General features: G+C 41.9%; 2 protein-coding genes across 7 annotated transcripts in view; one reads left to right on the top strand and one right to left on the bottom strand.

Moving 5' to 3' along the window:
* The window catches only part of ZNF577 (zinc finger protein 577), an 18289-nt gene extending 4376 nt beyond the window's left edge, over nucleotides 1–13913 (bottom strand). Inside the window, exons 1-7 of one of the 6 annotated variants that reach the window (XM_008684760.2) lie at nucleotides 13768–13913; nucleotides 12693–12783; nucleotides 7190–7252; nucleotides 6884–7068; nucleotides 5541–5743; nucleotides 3269–3395; nucleotides 2904–2999 (exon numbers count right to left, since the gene is read on the bottom strand). In XM_008684760.2, the coding sequence (XP_008682982.2) occupies nucleotides 2904–2999; nucleotides 3269–3395; nucleotides 5541–5555 (238 nt within the window). In that variant the 5' untranslated portion in view covers nucleotides 5556–5743; nucleotides 6884–7068; nucleotides 7190–7252; nucleotides 12693–12783; nucleotides 13768–13913. The remainder of the gene's footprint in view (nucleotides 1–2903; nucleotides 3000–3268; nucleotides 3396–5540; nucleotides 5744–6883; nucleotides 7069–7189; nucleotides 7253–12692; nucleotides 12784–13767) is intronic. The other 5 variants (XM_008684758.2, XM_008684759.2, XM_008684762.2 and 2 more) reach the window with 5 other exon arrangements.
* A 22-nt stretch (nucleotides 13914–13935) lies between these two features.
* The window catches only part of ZNF613 (zinc finger protein 613), a 54803-nt gene continuing 52894 nt past the window's right edge, over nucleotides 13936–15844 (top strand). The window contains exons 1-2 of the mRNA XM_040632929.1: nucleotides 13936–14070; nucleotides 15643–15769. The gene's annotated coding sequence lies outside the window, so the exon portion shown is untranslated. The remainder of the gene's footprint in view (nucleotides 14071–15642; nucleotides 15770–15844) is intronic.

Below are 15844 nucleotides of genomic sequence, written 5' to 3'. Positions count from 1 at the left end.
AGCCCCACATCAGGCTCTTCCGCTAGGAGCCTGCTTCTTCCTCTCCCACTCCCCCTGCTTGTGTTCCCTCTCTCGCTGGCTGTCTCTATCTCTGTCGAATAAATAAATAAAATCTTAGAAAAAAAAAAAAATGAAAAGGGAGGAAGAACTGAGACCATACAGATGACATAGGAAGACTTTGTTAGAAATTAGGTTTTATGCTAAGAGCAATGGCCATAAGCCACTGAACATTTTTTGGAAGGAATACAACCCATTCTGAATTAGTATTTCCCAAAATACCAATAATCACACAACTGCTATATGAAGAATGAACTGGAGAGATGAAGTTGTTGAGAGAATACACAAGAGGCTACAGCAGAGTTCAGGCAAGAGGTAACAGCAGCATCAGAGTGACTGACCACCATGCAGATGGAGAAATGTACAAGAACAAGGACACAGTACAGAGAAAGGAAGACAATGACAGGAGGAAAAGATAAGGCTCACTGTAAGAATGAATGCTAGAGGAAGAAAAGGGAATCAAGGATAGGTTTTCGATATGTGGCTTACGCATCTGTGTAGCTGCTGGTGCCATTTGATAAGATGAGGACAATTAGGGAGAGAGGTTTGGCATTTGTGGGGAATCAAGTGCTCCATTTTGACGGACACATCAGGTCTGAGATAATATATACATTCAAGAACAAATATGAAGGGGGGCCTGGGTGGCACAGCAGTTAAGCGTCTGCCTTCGGCTCAGGGCGTGATCCTGGCGTTATGGGATCGAGCCCCACGTCAGGCTCCTCTGCTATGAGCCTGCTTCTTCCTCTCCCACTCCCCCTGCTTGTGTTCCCTCTCTCGCTGGCTGTCTCTATCTCTGTCCAATAAATAAATAAAATCTTAAAAAAAAAAAAAAAGAACAAATATGAAGTATCCAGTTAGATCTATGAGTGTGGAGAAAGTTCTAGACTTCAGATAATTTTTTTTTTTAAGTGGGCCTGAAGCCCAATGAAGGCCTTGAATTCACAACCCTGAGATCAAGACCTGAGCTGAGATCAAGAGTCAGATGCTTAATCAACTCAATCCCTCAGGTGCCCCTTCAGATAACATTTTAAGTCATGAGTATATAAACAGTACTCAAATATTTTGACTACAGAGAACCAGATAAGATAATGTAGGAAGAATGGACAGAGAAAGAGGAAGGCCCAGGTCAAGAAGTTCATGGATTCCAAGTCTTAAGAGTTTTGGGAGAGGGACAGGCAAAGAGAATATGAAAATCACATCCAGAGACATCAAACAAATGCTGATCAAACATAAACAGTGTGGGTTTTCATAACAAAGGACTGGAATTGGAAAATCAGAATGTAGGACCTACAGCATCTCATCCCAAGATTACTGAGGTAAAATATTCAACAACTGCCTCGTTACTAAACCTTTCCCCTTTCATTCCACCTGCACACCAAAACTGAATTTATATAAAACACCAATCACCTACTTAGAGTAATACTGTAGTCAACACTTCAATTTTCTATGTAAAAATGATACAACCTCACCCAGTCCAATATATCCAGACACACAGATGTCCATCTAGAATTTTTTTTAAAAGATTTTATTTATTTGACACAGAGAGAGACAGCAGGAAAGGGAACACAAGCAGGGGGAGTGGGAGAGGGAGAAGCAGACTTCCCACTGAGCAGGGAGCCTGATGTGGGGCTCGATCATGACCTGAGCTATGAGCCTGCTTCTTCCTCTCCCACTCCCCCTGCTTGTGTTCCCTCTCTTGAAATTATTTTCTTTAAACTCTGTCAAAATAAATAAATAAAATCTTAAAAAAAAAAAAAAAAAAGAAAGAAAGAATACAGAAAATTCAAGGTAACTCACAGGTGACCAAGCACCTAACTCATACAGCAGCACAGCAGAACCTAAGTAAAATGCACTAGGAGTAAAAGTATTCACCAGGAGGAGAAATGATCTCAGGTTCCAACACCACAGCTGAAGGCAAGAGGACCTCACAGGATAATTATCCTCAGTGCTGGCAAAATACAGACTTAGAGGTCCGATCAGACTACAGAAGGGGAGATGTCAACTTGGGAATAACCGTCAGAGTACAGAGAGCTTAACTCCTCAAATATATATGAATACACTCTATCACGGTGAAGACATAATCTGGGAGAAAGGAGGACTCTGCTTTTGCAGACAGGAAGGAGGACATCAAAGGGCAGCTGCCGTGGAGGCTGGCAACATACAGGGGATTACACTGCAGATTAGACATTAGTAGAAGAGGTCAATTTGGGACTCTCCCGCAGAGAACAGAGAGCTTAGGCCTTGAGAATGAAACTTTTAATATGAGAATCAAGCAGAAGATTAAAAAAAAAAAACAAAACACCAAAAAACACAGAACATGGAAGTTGGGGAAGCAGAGGCTGAATAAGTAGATAGAGGTACCCTCAGAGACAAGGTACGTGTAGTTTTCAGATGACCTCAGGTGAGGTGGGTTGTCAGGGAGGGATTTCAGCCCTTTCGAAAGGGGCAAGGATGTGCAGAAGATGAGAACTGTGCCAAGTGCAAAGCCATCTGTATGGGAACAAGTCAGTGGGGAACAGGAGGTGGGAACGCTGCAGAAAAGGAAAGGGAGAAGACGTGCACAAGTGGGGCAGGAGGGAACCAGGTAAGAAATCTGGATCCTAGATGAGCCAAGACTGTAATCAGATCTAGAAATGAGAAAAAAAGGAAGACCTCATCCTTTAATAGCAGGCAAACAACAGCCCTAATAAAGAAGAGAGATACAGGAAGGAGTTGCTCAGATTTCTGTGTCACCAACTGGTGTAAGAAAAGTTCTCCACACAACACTTCCAAAGTGTTAACCTTTCACTGACCGACTGGAATTTTAGTGTCCTTTCTCCCCGTCTTCTTGGTTTTCACTCACTCACCTGGACAGGTTTGACTCTGAGCTGCTCCCTCTACCGTCCACGGTGGTCCTCCTTGCTCCGACTGGAAGAGTGAATCTAGTTTGCTAGCCTGATAACCTGTAAAATGGGAAATCATTGAAAACTTGGCACCAAGTATTTAAGCTTGGGGAATCTATGAAAACTGAGAAGGTCTGTACGTCATTTGTACTTCGGTAAAGCAAAAGCCTTTTCCTGGGGAAGGGAGAGCATATACACTCTAGTGCCAAAGAAGGGAATAAAAGTCTATCCCCCACAATGTGTTAGTCCAAACCAGGAGGTATTTCAGGGACAATACCGATTTTATTGAATGAGAAAGAAAAGGCCATGGATTGTGATGCTGTCCTCACCCACTGACACCAGATTCCTATAGTTCTCCAACATCACATCCCGGTATAGATCCTTCTGAGACGGAGCCAGTAACTGCCACTCCTCCCAGGAGAAGCCCACAGCCACGTCCTCAAATGACAACGATGCCTGTAACAACAAATGCCAATGCAGTCTAAGGCGGAACAGCTGATGCAGAAAAGAGGGACAGGAACACGTTCTCATCATTTTCTCATGATAAGTTATGCACACTCTGAGTATTTCACATACCACAGGACCGTGTGTCTTAGTCCACTCGGGTTCCTATAACAAAATACCAGACACTGGGTAGCCCACAAAAACAGAAATTTATTTCTCACAGTTGTGGAAGCTGGCAAGTCCCAGATCAAGGAGCCAGCATGGTTGCATTCTGGTGAGGGCCCCCTTCCTGGTCCAAAGGCCCTACCTCCTAACACATCATCTTTGAGGGTTAAGATTCCAACATATGAATTTTGTGGGGACACAAACATTCAGACGCCACCACCATGGAATTCTATGGATTGGTTTTCTTAGCCTAAAAGAGTACTAAGATAATATTTGAAAAAAAATATTTGCAGAGACAAAACAATGTGGAGGAAGAATGTTCATTATTTGTTTATAACAGTGAAAAACTATCCATATCTACATGTTCATCAAAAGCAGACAAGGGAGTGCCTGGGTGACTCAGTTGGTTAAGTCTGACTCTTGATTTCAGCTCAGGTCATGATCTCAGGGTCGTGAGATTAAGCCCTGTGCCAGGCTCCGCACTGGACATGGAGTCTGCTTAAGATTCTCTCTTCCTCTCCCTCTGCTCCTCCCCACCCCTTGAGTGCATGAGTGCACGTGCGCTCTCTCTCCCTAAAAAATAAAATGGAAAACCTTAAAAAAAAAAAAAAAAAAAGCAGTCGAGGATATATTGCAGTACCTCCATGCTATAATATACTACATGAACATTAAAATCAATTTGGTAGTGGGGCACCTGGCTGGCTCAGTCGGTAGAGCATGCGACTCTTGATCTCACGGTTATAAGTTCAAGCCCCACGTTATGTATAGAGATTACTTAAAAATAAAAAAAAAATAAAAATAAACCAATTTGGTAGATGTAAACCTATTGATGCCAATGATCTTCAAGGCACTCTCTTAAATAAAAAAAAGTGAAGTCCCCAAGTTGTATATATAATATGATCCCAGACATGTGAAAAAATCTTAATAATATGTACAATTATATATGTATAAGTACATATATTTATGCATATAAAAATATGTATAAATATTTTCTACCACTTGTCAATTACACAAAGAGATTGACTGAAGACCCAAACTACTAACATCTATTACCTCTTGGGTTGGGCAGGAAGAGGTGAAAGGGGATAGATATTCTCTTTTGGTGTAAATACTTCTTTTTGTTTGAATCTTTTACATGCAAATGTAACCATGCATCATTTAAGTAATTAAAAATACCAATGCCAGACCAAGAATAATTGACTGCCTTCATTCTCTGAACCTGTGGTATAAAGGGAGCACTGCCACTATCTGTCCTCCAAGCTGTTATCAAAGAGTGGAACTTTCAGGTGTCTTCTGCCATATGACAGAATTCTTCTTCATGGAGGACCACTCAAAGGTCAAGATGCTTTAGCACATTCATTTTATTAAATAATTTAGGCTTTATTCCTAGGTAAAGTAGGGACTGCCAGAAGCTTCTATCGTCCAGGTGCACTGCTTTTGAAGAATTTTGTCCAATCACGTTCTGCTTTGGCATTATCCCCTTAGCTTACTGTGAGGAACACAATGAGAAAAAGCCAAAGGAAACATCCTATGCCTTTATTACATGACTAATATTGAGAACACTGTCTAACCACAAAATCTCTGTGAAGAGCTAGGAAAAGAAATTTCTTAAACACTAAGAGCAATGAAATTACTTTCCCTGAAGAATTGGTTTGCTTTCTCCTCACAGACACCTCAAATCATGTAACTTCTCATGTTTTTCTTGTTATTACAGCTGCTAAGAAATGAGACACAAATTCAAAGCTAAGGCAGCCCACAAGATCTTACACAGTCATTTACCTCAGTTCCATCCTTAAGGGCTTTGTATGAATCCTATGACCCATATATCTTGCTTCCTAACTTGCCCAGATTTTAAGATTATAGCCTAAACTTATTTTCCTACAGATCCTGATCTTTATCAACATACACTGTCTCATTTTATCAGACTGTGTTTTAGAAGCTTCCACAAATCCACTGGGAAACAAAGGACAGAATAGGTAAAATAAGCCTTACCCGGGCTGTGGTCATGTTTTCCTGTTCTAAAAAGAGAGGGCTAGCAACTGCAGGGTATGCTTTGTCTTCTGTCTGCTCTGGGCCTGCCTGGAAGTTATGGTCAGATATCTCAGGTCAGGCTGCTGCCAGAAATGATGACCTCCCAAGACTGGGACCTCCTCCTTCTTCCAGTACTGATAATGTCTTGTTCTGTAGACTAGAACCTGTGGATTCAAGAGCAAATTCATCTGTAAGAGGACATGTACCTGGGACCCCAGCTTTCTCTCGCCGTGCAGACTCACTCTAACAAGGGCCCCAACATTTCCTCTCTTTAACACCAGGGAAGCTTTATATCATGGGGCCATGCTCAACAGGAAGACACGGGATGGGCGAGAGGAATGCCCCCCCACTTTTTGGGGCAAAGTTGGACTAGAATGGATGTGAAAAAGATGGGAAAGAAACCCAGCTCATGGGGTGCCTGGGTGGCACAGCGGTTGAGCGTCTGCCTTCGGCTCAGGGCGTGATCCCAGCGTTGTGGGATCGAGCCCCCCATCAGGCTCCTCCGCTATGAGCCTGCTTCTTCCTCTCCCACTCCCCCTGCTTGTGTTCCCTCTCTCGCTGGCTGTCTCTGTCTCTGTTGAATAAAAAAAAAAAAAAAAAAGAAACCCAGCTCATGATTTTGTCTGTTGCCAAGTCTTCACACAGATCAGTTTTAGGAAAGATAATGAATACAAGTGGTGGCTCTGGAAACTGCCTTAAAACCACCTGTGCCCACACATTCCTAAAATTTTTGTTTATTGCACTGGAGCAATTATCCCATCTGAAGACCAAGGGACTGTAAAAATCATGAGCATAGTCTTATTTAATCCTCAATACTACTATAACGTAAGCATGGTCTCCATTTTAAATATAAGTAAGCTGAGGCTTGATCAGGTGAAGTGTGCTGTCCATGGTAACATCCTCCCTAAGCAGCAATGTGGGAATCTGAATCCACATCTGCCTCTCTCCATTATTATAGATTCCTTTACCAACAGCCTCACAATACAATTTTTTTTCTTTCTCATGTACTTTAATAATTTTACTCCCTGGGGCACCTGGGTGGCTCAGTCAGTTAGTGTCTGACTCTTGATTTCAACCCAGGTCATGATCTCAGGGTCCTGGAATCGAGCCCAGCACTGTTGGACTCCCTGCTCAGTGGGGAGTCTGCTTCTCCCTCTGCTCTTCCCCTCCCCCCCACTTGTGTTCTCTTTAAGAAATAAATAAAATCTTAAAAAAAAAAAATAACTTTACTCCCTACCACATCATACTTGGAATGGCCATATGGTCATAATTGCAAAAACAGAACCCCTGGAACCAGTACTTACAATATTTGCTATGCACACCGAGCCAGCTCCTTCCACACAAGCCAGAATGCAAAGGCTGACCCATCCTTGCCTCAGCAGCACAGGTCAGAGATCAGTCTCCCCAAGGGCCAAGCCCTGGAGGCATGCTAGAAACTCACACTCTGAGGACACCAACACTATGAAGTCAATTTGAATTTTGCTTCACCCTGCAAGGCAGCAAATTATTCTCAAAGACTTTCTAGCTCTCCGGAATCCTCCATACCCAGAGAGCTCGTCTCTGACCCATTCTCTGGCCAACTGGTAAACACAGTGAACAAGGATACCTACCACTCCCATGTCCAGCTTTGTCCCAGTCTTGGCCCTTCAGCTAAGTCTCCCTGCAGTGCCAGCCTAAAAAGAATGGTATACAACTCAAATGTAGACCTCCATATGGGCAGGAGAGAGGTAGGAAGAAGTTAGACACGAATGAGTTTACAACTGAGATCTCTAGGATTGGAGATCAAGGACTCAACCACTTCCCAAAAGCTCCTTGGCAGACTTTCCCTCACACTTAACAGATCAGAGCTGCATCAAATGTTCATGCCTGGAACATAGCAATGAAACTGAAAATGGCAATGGAACTACCCTGATTTGTAGGACTAGTCTGCATTTCCTACTGAACTGAGGTTAAGGTCAAGTTCCCAGATGGATGGCTGTCTAAATAAAATAGCGATTTTCTTAACAAAAGGGGCATGGATGTCAGGTTGGCAGCCAAGAGTAGCCAGTAAAATAAATTAATAGGTTAGAAGAGAAAAGTCTAAATTGACATTGAAAAAGTAGCTCATAAAATTCAGTATTCCTTTTGTTACGAGCCTATTATAGCCTAGGAGTGGAGTGGCTACTTCCTTAGACTCATTACGGTACACTGGGAAATAGATATTTGGTGTTTGCCCCAGGTTTCTGGCACACAGCTCCCAAAATCCTTGTAATCTTTGGAGTGACAAGAGTAGTTCTGCTATGCCAATGAGATTATTGGTAGCTGGGGGTCCACAGACAGCTTCAGGATAGGGGGTGGTCCCCAGAAAGACCAAAGCATGATTAAGGGTTGGAACTTTCAGCCTCACCCCCTGGAACCTCTAGGAAATGGAGAAGGGCTGGAGATTGAATTTAATCATCAGTGGGCCATATAATCGTGCCTATATAATCAACAAAATCTCCTAAATTACACGGTTTGGGGAGCTTCTGAGTTGAATGCTTTGAGGTGCCAAGAGGGTGGTGTACCCCAGCTCCATACGGGCAGAAGCTTCTGTGCTCAGGACCCTTCTGGACCTCACCTGATGTACCTCTTTGTCTGGCTGTCCATTTGTATCTCTTATAATAAACTGGTAATAGTAAGTAAAGTATCTTCCTGAGTCTGTGAGCTGTTCTAGCAAATTACTGAACTTGGCGGGGGGGGGTGTAGAAACCCCTGATTTACTTTTTTAAAAGACTTACTTATTTGAGAGAGAGAGAACAGGGGAGGGGCAAAGGAAGAGGAAGAGAGAGACTCTCAAGCAGACTCCCAGCTGACTGCAGAGCCCAGTGTGGGGCTCGATCTCACCACCCTGAGATCATGACCTGAGCCAAAATCAAGAGTCAGATGCCTGACTGACTGAGCCACCAAATCCCTGAAACCCCTTATTTATAGCCAGTTGGTCAGAAGTACAAGTAGCAACCTGGGAATTGTGACTGGTATCTGAAATGTGGTCAGTCTTGCAAAACTGAGCCTTTAATCTGTGGGATCTGCATGAATTCCTGGTAGTTTGCAACAAAACTGAGTTGAATTTTAGGACACCCAGTTGGTGTCCAGGGAGTTGGGAGAATTGGCTGGTGTGGGGACAAACTCCCACACATTTGATGTCAATAGTGTTGGGAGAAAAAAACAGCTTGCTGATAAAACAAGAACAAAATAAAATCCTATAAATCTCTTGTAAAAGGATATATCAAGTATAACACCATTTGCATAAACTTCTTAAATGCACACAGAAATAGAATATATATTGTTTGTAGAGACACACTTAAAGTCCAAAAATTATTATAATGTAAAATTTCAAGCTAGAGGTTACTTCTGGGGATGAAGAGGAAGGAATGGAGTTGGGACTTGTAATTGACATGTTAGTTGGAAATCACGTGGTCTTTCTTTCCAAAAGATAAGAGGAAAAAAGGAAAAACATCTAAAGGAAAACAAAACCAAAGCAAAAAACAAACAAAAACACACCACTTTACATGCCCAATGGAGAGCCAGTGAGATGCTGGAAGCATTCCTATGAAGCATGGAAAGGACTAAGTCCCACCATGCTCATTCATCACTGGTCTTACCACATCGTTAGAAGAATCAAATAGCAGTGATCAATATGAAAGAAAAGAAGAGAAATTAACAACATTTGCACAGTATTACTGTAGACCCAGCAAACTCAAGTAATTGAAATGGACAAGAGTAAAAAAGAAGTTATGATGAACATAGTAATGTACAAAACTCCTCAAATAGCACAAAGTTGCACAACTGAAACTAATGTAACATTGTGTGTCAACTGTGCTAAAAAAAGTTTAGTCAGTGGTTGAAACTGACATGAAAATGACACATGAAAAATGATAATAGTCCTTTACATATATAAATACTATCTGTCCGTATTATTACTATTTTTGGTATAATTGACATATGCTACTTTCAGGTGTACAATGTAACAATTCAATATCTGTATACATTATGAAATGGTCACCATAATAAGTCAACATTTGTCACCATACAGTTATAAAATTTCAAATATGCAATATGGTATTCGTAATTACAGTCACCATTCTCTACATTACATCCCTATGACTTATTTATTCTATAACTGGAAGTTTATGTCTTTTGACCCTTTCACCCATTTCACCTACCCCCACACCCCAGCCTCTAGCAACCACCAATCTGTTCACTAGATCTATGAATTTGGTTTTTTCATTTTGTTTCATTTTTTAAGATTCCCTATATATAAGTGAGATCATACAGTATTTGTCTTTCTCTGATTTATTTCACTTAGCATAATGCAAGGTCCATCCATGTTGTTGCAAATGGCAAGGTTTCCTTCTTTCTTATGGCTGAATAATATTCCATTGCGTGTGTGTGTGTGTGTGTGTGTGTGTGTGTGTGTAAATGACTGAGCCACCCAGGCACCCCTCTAATACATGCATTTCTTTTTTTTTTTAAGATTTTATTTATTTATTTGACAGAGAGAGAGACAGCCAGTGAGAGAGGGAACACAAGCAGGGGGAGTGGGAGAGGAAGAAGCAGGCTCCCAGCAGAGGAGCCTGATGTGAGGCCCGATCCCACAACACTGGGATCATGCCCTGAGCCGAAGGCAGACGCTTAACGACTGAGCCACCCAGGTGCCCGAATACATGCATTTCTAATACATGTCTAAATTCCCTCCACTGATTGCTTCAGTTGAATTCAACAAAAGTTGACATGTAGGATTATTAAAATGCAATTCAGAACATTTCCACTGTAATTTTTTTTGAATCATGAATTACTTAGATGTGCATGGTATGCTTACCAAAAAATGGGAGATTTTCTAGTTATCATTTTGGTATTGCTTTATAAGTTTAATTCCACTGTAGTTGGAGAAAGTATTCTGTATCATTTCAATCCTTTGAAATTTGTTTAGACTGGCTTTATGGCCCACCATATGCTAAATTTTTTATAACTGTTCCATGTGCATTTGAAAAAAATCATTGGGTGGAGTGTTTTACACTGGTCAAGTTTGTTAATCAAGTTATCCTAATTCTTCAGGGGTTGGCAGTATAGTGGGCTGGTGACCTGTTTTTGTAAATAATGTTTTCCTGCAACACAGCCATACCTATTTATGTATTCTCTAGGCTACTTTCATCTTACTAGGGCAGAGATGAAAAGGTGCAGGACTATCTGCCCTGCAGAGCCTAAAATATTTACTCTCTCACTGCTCTTTACAGAAACTTTGCTGATCGCTGTTAAACTACAGCCTTCTAGCTTTTTGTCTCCTTGTTCTCTGTTACTGAGTGAGGTATGCTAAGAACCTCCCATTATGACTGGGCATTTGTCCTTTCTCCTTGTACCTCGCATACCCTACACTTTAGGAATTCTACTAAGTATATACCCAACAGAACTTTCATGCATCAAAATGCATGTACAAAAATGTTCGTATCAGCATTATTTATAATAGACACAAGCCAGTAACAAGCAAAATGTCTATTAATAGTGGAATGCATAAATAATCACACCAAAGAATACCACAGAGCAATGGGAAAAAATGAACTACTGCTATATGCAACAACGTAAATGAATTTCACAACAAAATATTGAACAAAAGAAGCTAGATAGAAAAGGACATGTACCCTATGATTCCACTTGTATAAAGTTTTTTTTTTTAATATTTTATTTATTTGAGAGAGAGACAGAGAGAGAGAGCACAAGCAGGAGAAGCAGCAGAGGGAGAGGGAGAAGCAGACTCCCGGCTGAGCAGGGAACCCAGCAATACTGGGCTCGATCCCAGGACCCTGAGATCATGACCTAAGTTGAAATCAAGAATTGGACGCTTAACAGACTGAAGCCACCCAGGCGCCCCTCCATTTGTATAAAGTTAACAGCCAGGCAAATTTAATATGATGTTTCTAGGATAATAATTACCTCTGGAGAGAAGGGAGGAGATTAGGATGAGATGGGGCTCCTAGGGTGCTACAATATCCTATTTTTTCATTTTTAGTGTTATACTTGAAAAATACTCTTTAAAAAAAAGGACAGATCAGTTTCACTTATAAATGTAGAAGCAAAAAAATTTTAATTTTATTATGAAAAAGTTCAAGCCAAAGAAGAAGAAACAGTATAGTAAAACCCTATGTACAAAGAAAGAGGAGGGGTGCTTGGGTGGCTCAGTAGGTTAAGCATCCAACTCCTGATTTCGGCTCAGGTCATGATCTCAGGGTCATGGGATTGAGCCCCACATCGGGCTCCTTGCTGGGTGTGGAGCCTGCTTGAGATTCTCTCTCCCTCTGCCCCTGCCCACACATCCACTTTTTGAAAGAAAGAAAGGATAGTATAATCAAATTCCTCACATCCATTATATGCCTTCAAAAATTATCAACTCAAACCTAATTTTGTATTATCTACACTACCACTCATCTCCCTTCACCACTGGATTATTCTGAAGCAAATCCAAGACATCTTTTTATTTCTAGATGCAAAAATACTAAATAAAATTAGCAAATGGAACCCAGCCACATATTAAAAGAACAAATCACTATGGACAAGTATGGTTTCTTCCAGGAATATAAGACACTGGGAAATCTAGTAATCTATAAATCAAATATTAAATAAAGAGAGAGAAGAAAAATATAAATGAAAGTAATTTTTAAGTTATTTGAGGAGCTGCATTGTACAGCATGCTGATTACTGTTGAGACTGTATTATATAACTGAAAGCTGCTAAGACAGTAGATCTTAAATGTTTTCACCACATAAAAGAAATGGTAATTATGTGACATGATGCAGGTGTTAGCTAACCTGTGGTAGTAATTATTTTGCAATATATAAGTGTATTATATCAACACATTGACACCTTAAACTTACAGAATGTTATATGTCAATTGTATCTCAATAAAGCTGGGGGGAAAAATCTTGGAGAAAGAGGAATAAAAACTTGATAAATTATAGTTACCATTTATTCAGACTATACTAAGTGCCAGCACCACACTTTGTACTTGAAGAACATTTGCTAATTTAATCTTCATAAAAACTCTATGAAGTAGGAATTATGACAGCTTTTTTCACAAATAAACTGACTCAGACATTAACCTACCCAAGTCAGAGGCAGAAGCAGGTTCTTCTTACTTCACAGTTCATACACTTGCCACCTGGCCAAAATACTTGCAGGTAACAAAAATACTCAACTAGAAAATATAAAGGAATCAATGTATAAGCTAGTGGCAGTAACGTTAGTATTCTGAGGGGACAAAATAAGTATATCTTTTAATTTTTTGCTTTTGTGCATTATATAAAATTAGAAGAAACGAAAAAAGAGGGAGTGGGAGTGGTCATAAGGGGGGGAATAAAACACACACCATGTACGATGACAACAACAGTATAAACTATTTAGGAATAAACATAAACAGATTGTCTAAAAAACATCTGGAAGTGTTTTCACCACCACAGCTGGTCAAGGAAACAAAACACTTGTGTTAAAGGAAATCCATCACATGTTCCTGAAAGTATTGGACCTATCCCCACATCAGTTTTACCCAAATTAAAGCATCCACGCGATAGAACATAACTGCAATAGTTTAAAACAAAAGAAAAGAAAGACGAAAACTTCCAAAGAGTTATAATATAGAAACAGCTGGCAGGACAGCAGATTCAAAATGTATAAAATTATACCAGTACCTACACAATGATCCCAACATTAAAATTGAAATACACTAAAATTTAACAAGAATTATTTTCTGGACTATTTAGGAATTCGAGCATGTCATTACATGGGTCGGAAGTAAAAATGAAAACATATTTTCTGCAAGAATATACAGTAAACATCGGCGCAAGAGGCCGGAAACCCCATCTTTAAAAGTAAGGATGTGGTAAGCATCAACAACAGAACTCCCCAAACGCTGTCCCCAACACCGACACGACTCCCGCTTCCCCTAACCAGACACTCCAAACCGCTACTCTCCCCCAAGTTCTCGTCCTAACACGGAACCTCACAAGCTCTCCCTCCACAGGGAACGCCCAGTGATCCTCCAACACAACCCCCTAGCGAGAATTCCCACTAGCTTCCCCCAACACCTACCCCAACCCGCTCCGGGACAAAAAAAAAAAAAAAACCACCCACAAACCCAACGCGCTCTCCCTGGCCGCGAAACGCTCCCAGAACCGACACTGACCTAGAGATAGCCTCGATCTTCACCGCTGGAGACAATCACCATACTACTTCCCCCAACACTTTGCCTCAGTGTCTACAGTCCGCGCGTCCCACCTCAGCGACTGACAGACCCTCAGAGGCGCCTTAGACGGCGGCCGACGAGGGCCAACGCGCGTTGTTCCAGAGACCCGGAATCTGGCGCTAGGCTCGGCCTGTGACGTCATATTGCAGCGCCGGCTCCAGGCCGTTCGCCGGGAGGGGTTTCCCCACATACTGCCCTGAGGCGGGCGTCCTCTCTGCGCCTTTCGCGGGAAGGCACTAGACGGTGAGAAGCTATTGGAAACGCTTTATTTCACTTTATTTCTAGGCCACTTTAGCCACTGGGCCGCGAATTTGTAACATTCACCAGGGGCGGTGCATCAGGCCTGCCCACATATCTCCTCAGGAGACCGGCCGAGATGGTCGCGGACTTTAAGAGACTCATTTAGAGGATAGGGAGAAGCTAAGTGGGCGCGGCCCGCGCTGAAGTTCACCAGGGAGGGAGTTCGAGCCGAGCCTGAGCAACAGTTGGAGGGGAACAGGCTAGTATCCTAAGAATGCTGGCGGGAGGGAGCTGTGTGGAGAAAGCGGCATTTGCGGCCAGGCTAGATTTTAGAGAACCGCTGAAAAAGGCATTGCTCAGAGAGTGGGCAAACAGGATTATAAAGCTCTTGGTATGATTTGTGTGGGTGAAAACGGGGCACAAGGCTGATGGGGGTCAACAAGTGGCACAGCTACTAGAGAAGCGTGGCTCTCCCGTGGTTCTCTCCTCCGTGGTGGGAGGAATCAAAGACGCGGCAAGCTTTTCTNTCCCTAAAGATGAAAAATACCTTAAATCAAAAGCTCTGTAGGGCCCCTGGCTGGCTCAGTCATCGAGCGTGTGACTCTTGATCTTGGGGTGGTTGGGGGGGTAGATTGCACTTAAAAATTTTTTTAAATCTTAAAAAAAAAAAAAAGTTTTGAGAAAAGTGGTTTTGTTCAGTACTGCAGCCCAACTGATTAAACTCATGAGCTCCCAGTGCAGAGCCCGCTCCCCAGTTACACAACCAGGCTTAGAGCGCCTTCCAATTAAAGGGATTATTCGTTCATTCATGCGGATGTTTATAAAATGCCTACTATGTGGCAAACACTGTTCTGCATGCTAGGGATACAAAAGCCAGAAATGCACGCAAAAATACCCTTGGCGGAGCTTTACATTCTAGTGGAATGCAGAATGTAAAATTGCTGGTTTGAATATAAAGTTGCAAGAGTGTTATGATTCCCACCTACAACGTGACCTACAATGCCTGGCAGCCGGACGTAACCAAAGATAAGTAACCAAAGGTGATTATTCTTAAGATCGAGTGGAATTTGCTTTGCTAGGTTTTGCGTTTTTGAGGGACCCATACCCCTTTCTTCCTCCTAATTTCTCTCTCTTGGAATGGGAATGTCTGTCCTACCATTGTATTTTGGAAGTGAGTAACTTCTCTAATTTTACAGGTTCACGGCTAGAGAGAAATTTTGCCTCAGGGTAAATTGCACCTGAAGGCTCACCCATATATGATTTAGATGAGACTTGGACTATATAGACTTCAGAGTTGATGCTGGGATGAGTTAAGACTTTGAGGGTTGTTGGAATGTATTTTGCATGCAAAAAGGTCATAAATTTGGCGGGGTAGGGGTGGAATATTCTGGACTGAATGTTTGTGTCCCCTCAGATTCACATGTAGAAGCCCTAACACCCAGTGTGGCTATATTTGGAGGTGGGACATCTAAGGCGGTAACTAAAGTTAAATGAGGTCCTAAGGGTGGGGCTCTGATCCCAGTGAGTTCAGTGTCCTTATTGGAAGAGACACCAGAGAACTCTTTCTTTGTGCAGAGGAACTGCAGAAATGCCTTGCGAGGGCATGGTGAGGAGGCAGCTAGATGTCTGCAAGCCGGGAAGAGTCCTGACCAGAAACCAAATCTACAGTAAACTTGACTGTGGACTTCTTGCCTCTGGAACTGTGAGAAAATGAATTTCTGTTTTTTCAAACACCCACTCTGTGGTATTTTGTTATGACAGCCAAAGCAGTCTAATA

The sequence above is a fragment of the Ursus maritimus genome, unplaced genomic scaffold (genome assembly GCF_017311325.1).
Source record: "Ursus maritimus isolate PB19 unplaced genomic scaffold, ASM1731132v1 scaffold_19, whole genome shotgun sequence".
Taxonomy (NCBI): Eukaryota; Metazoa; Chordata; class Mammalia; order Carnivora; family Ursidae; genus Ursus; species Ursus maritimus.
The sequence above is the reverse complement of the archived record's forward strand: the minus strand, read 5'-3'. Positions and strand labels throughout refer to the sequence as shown.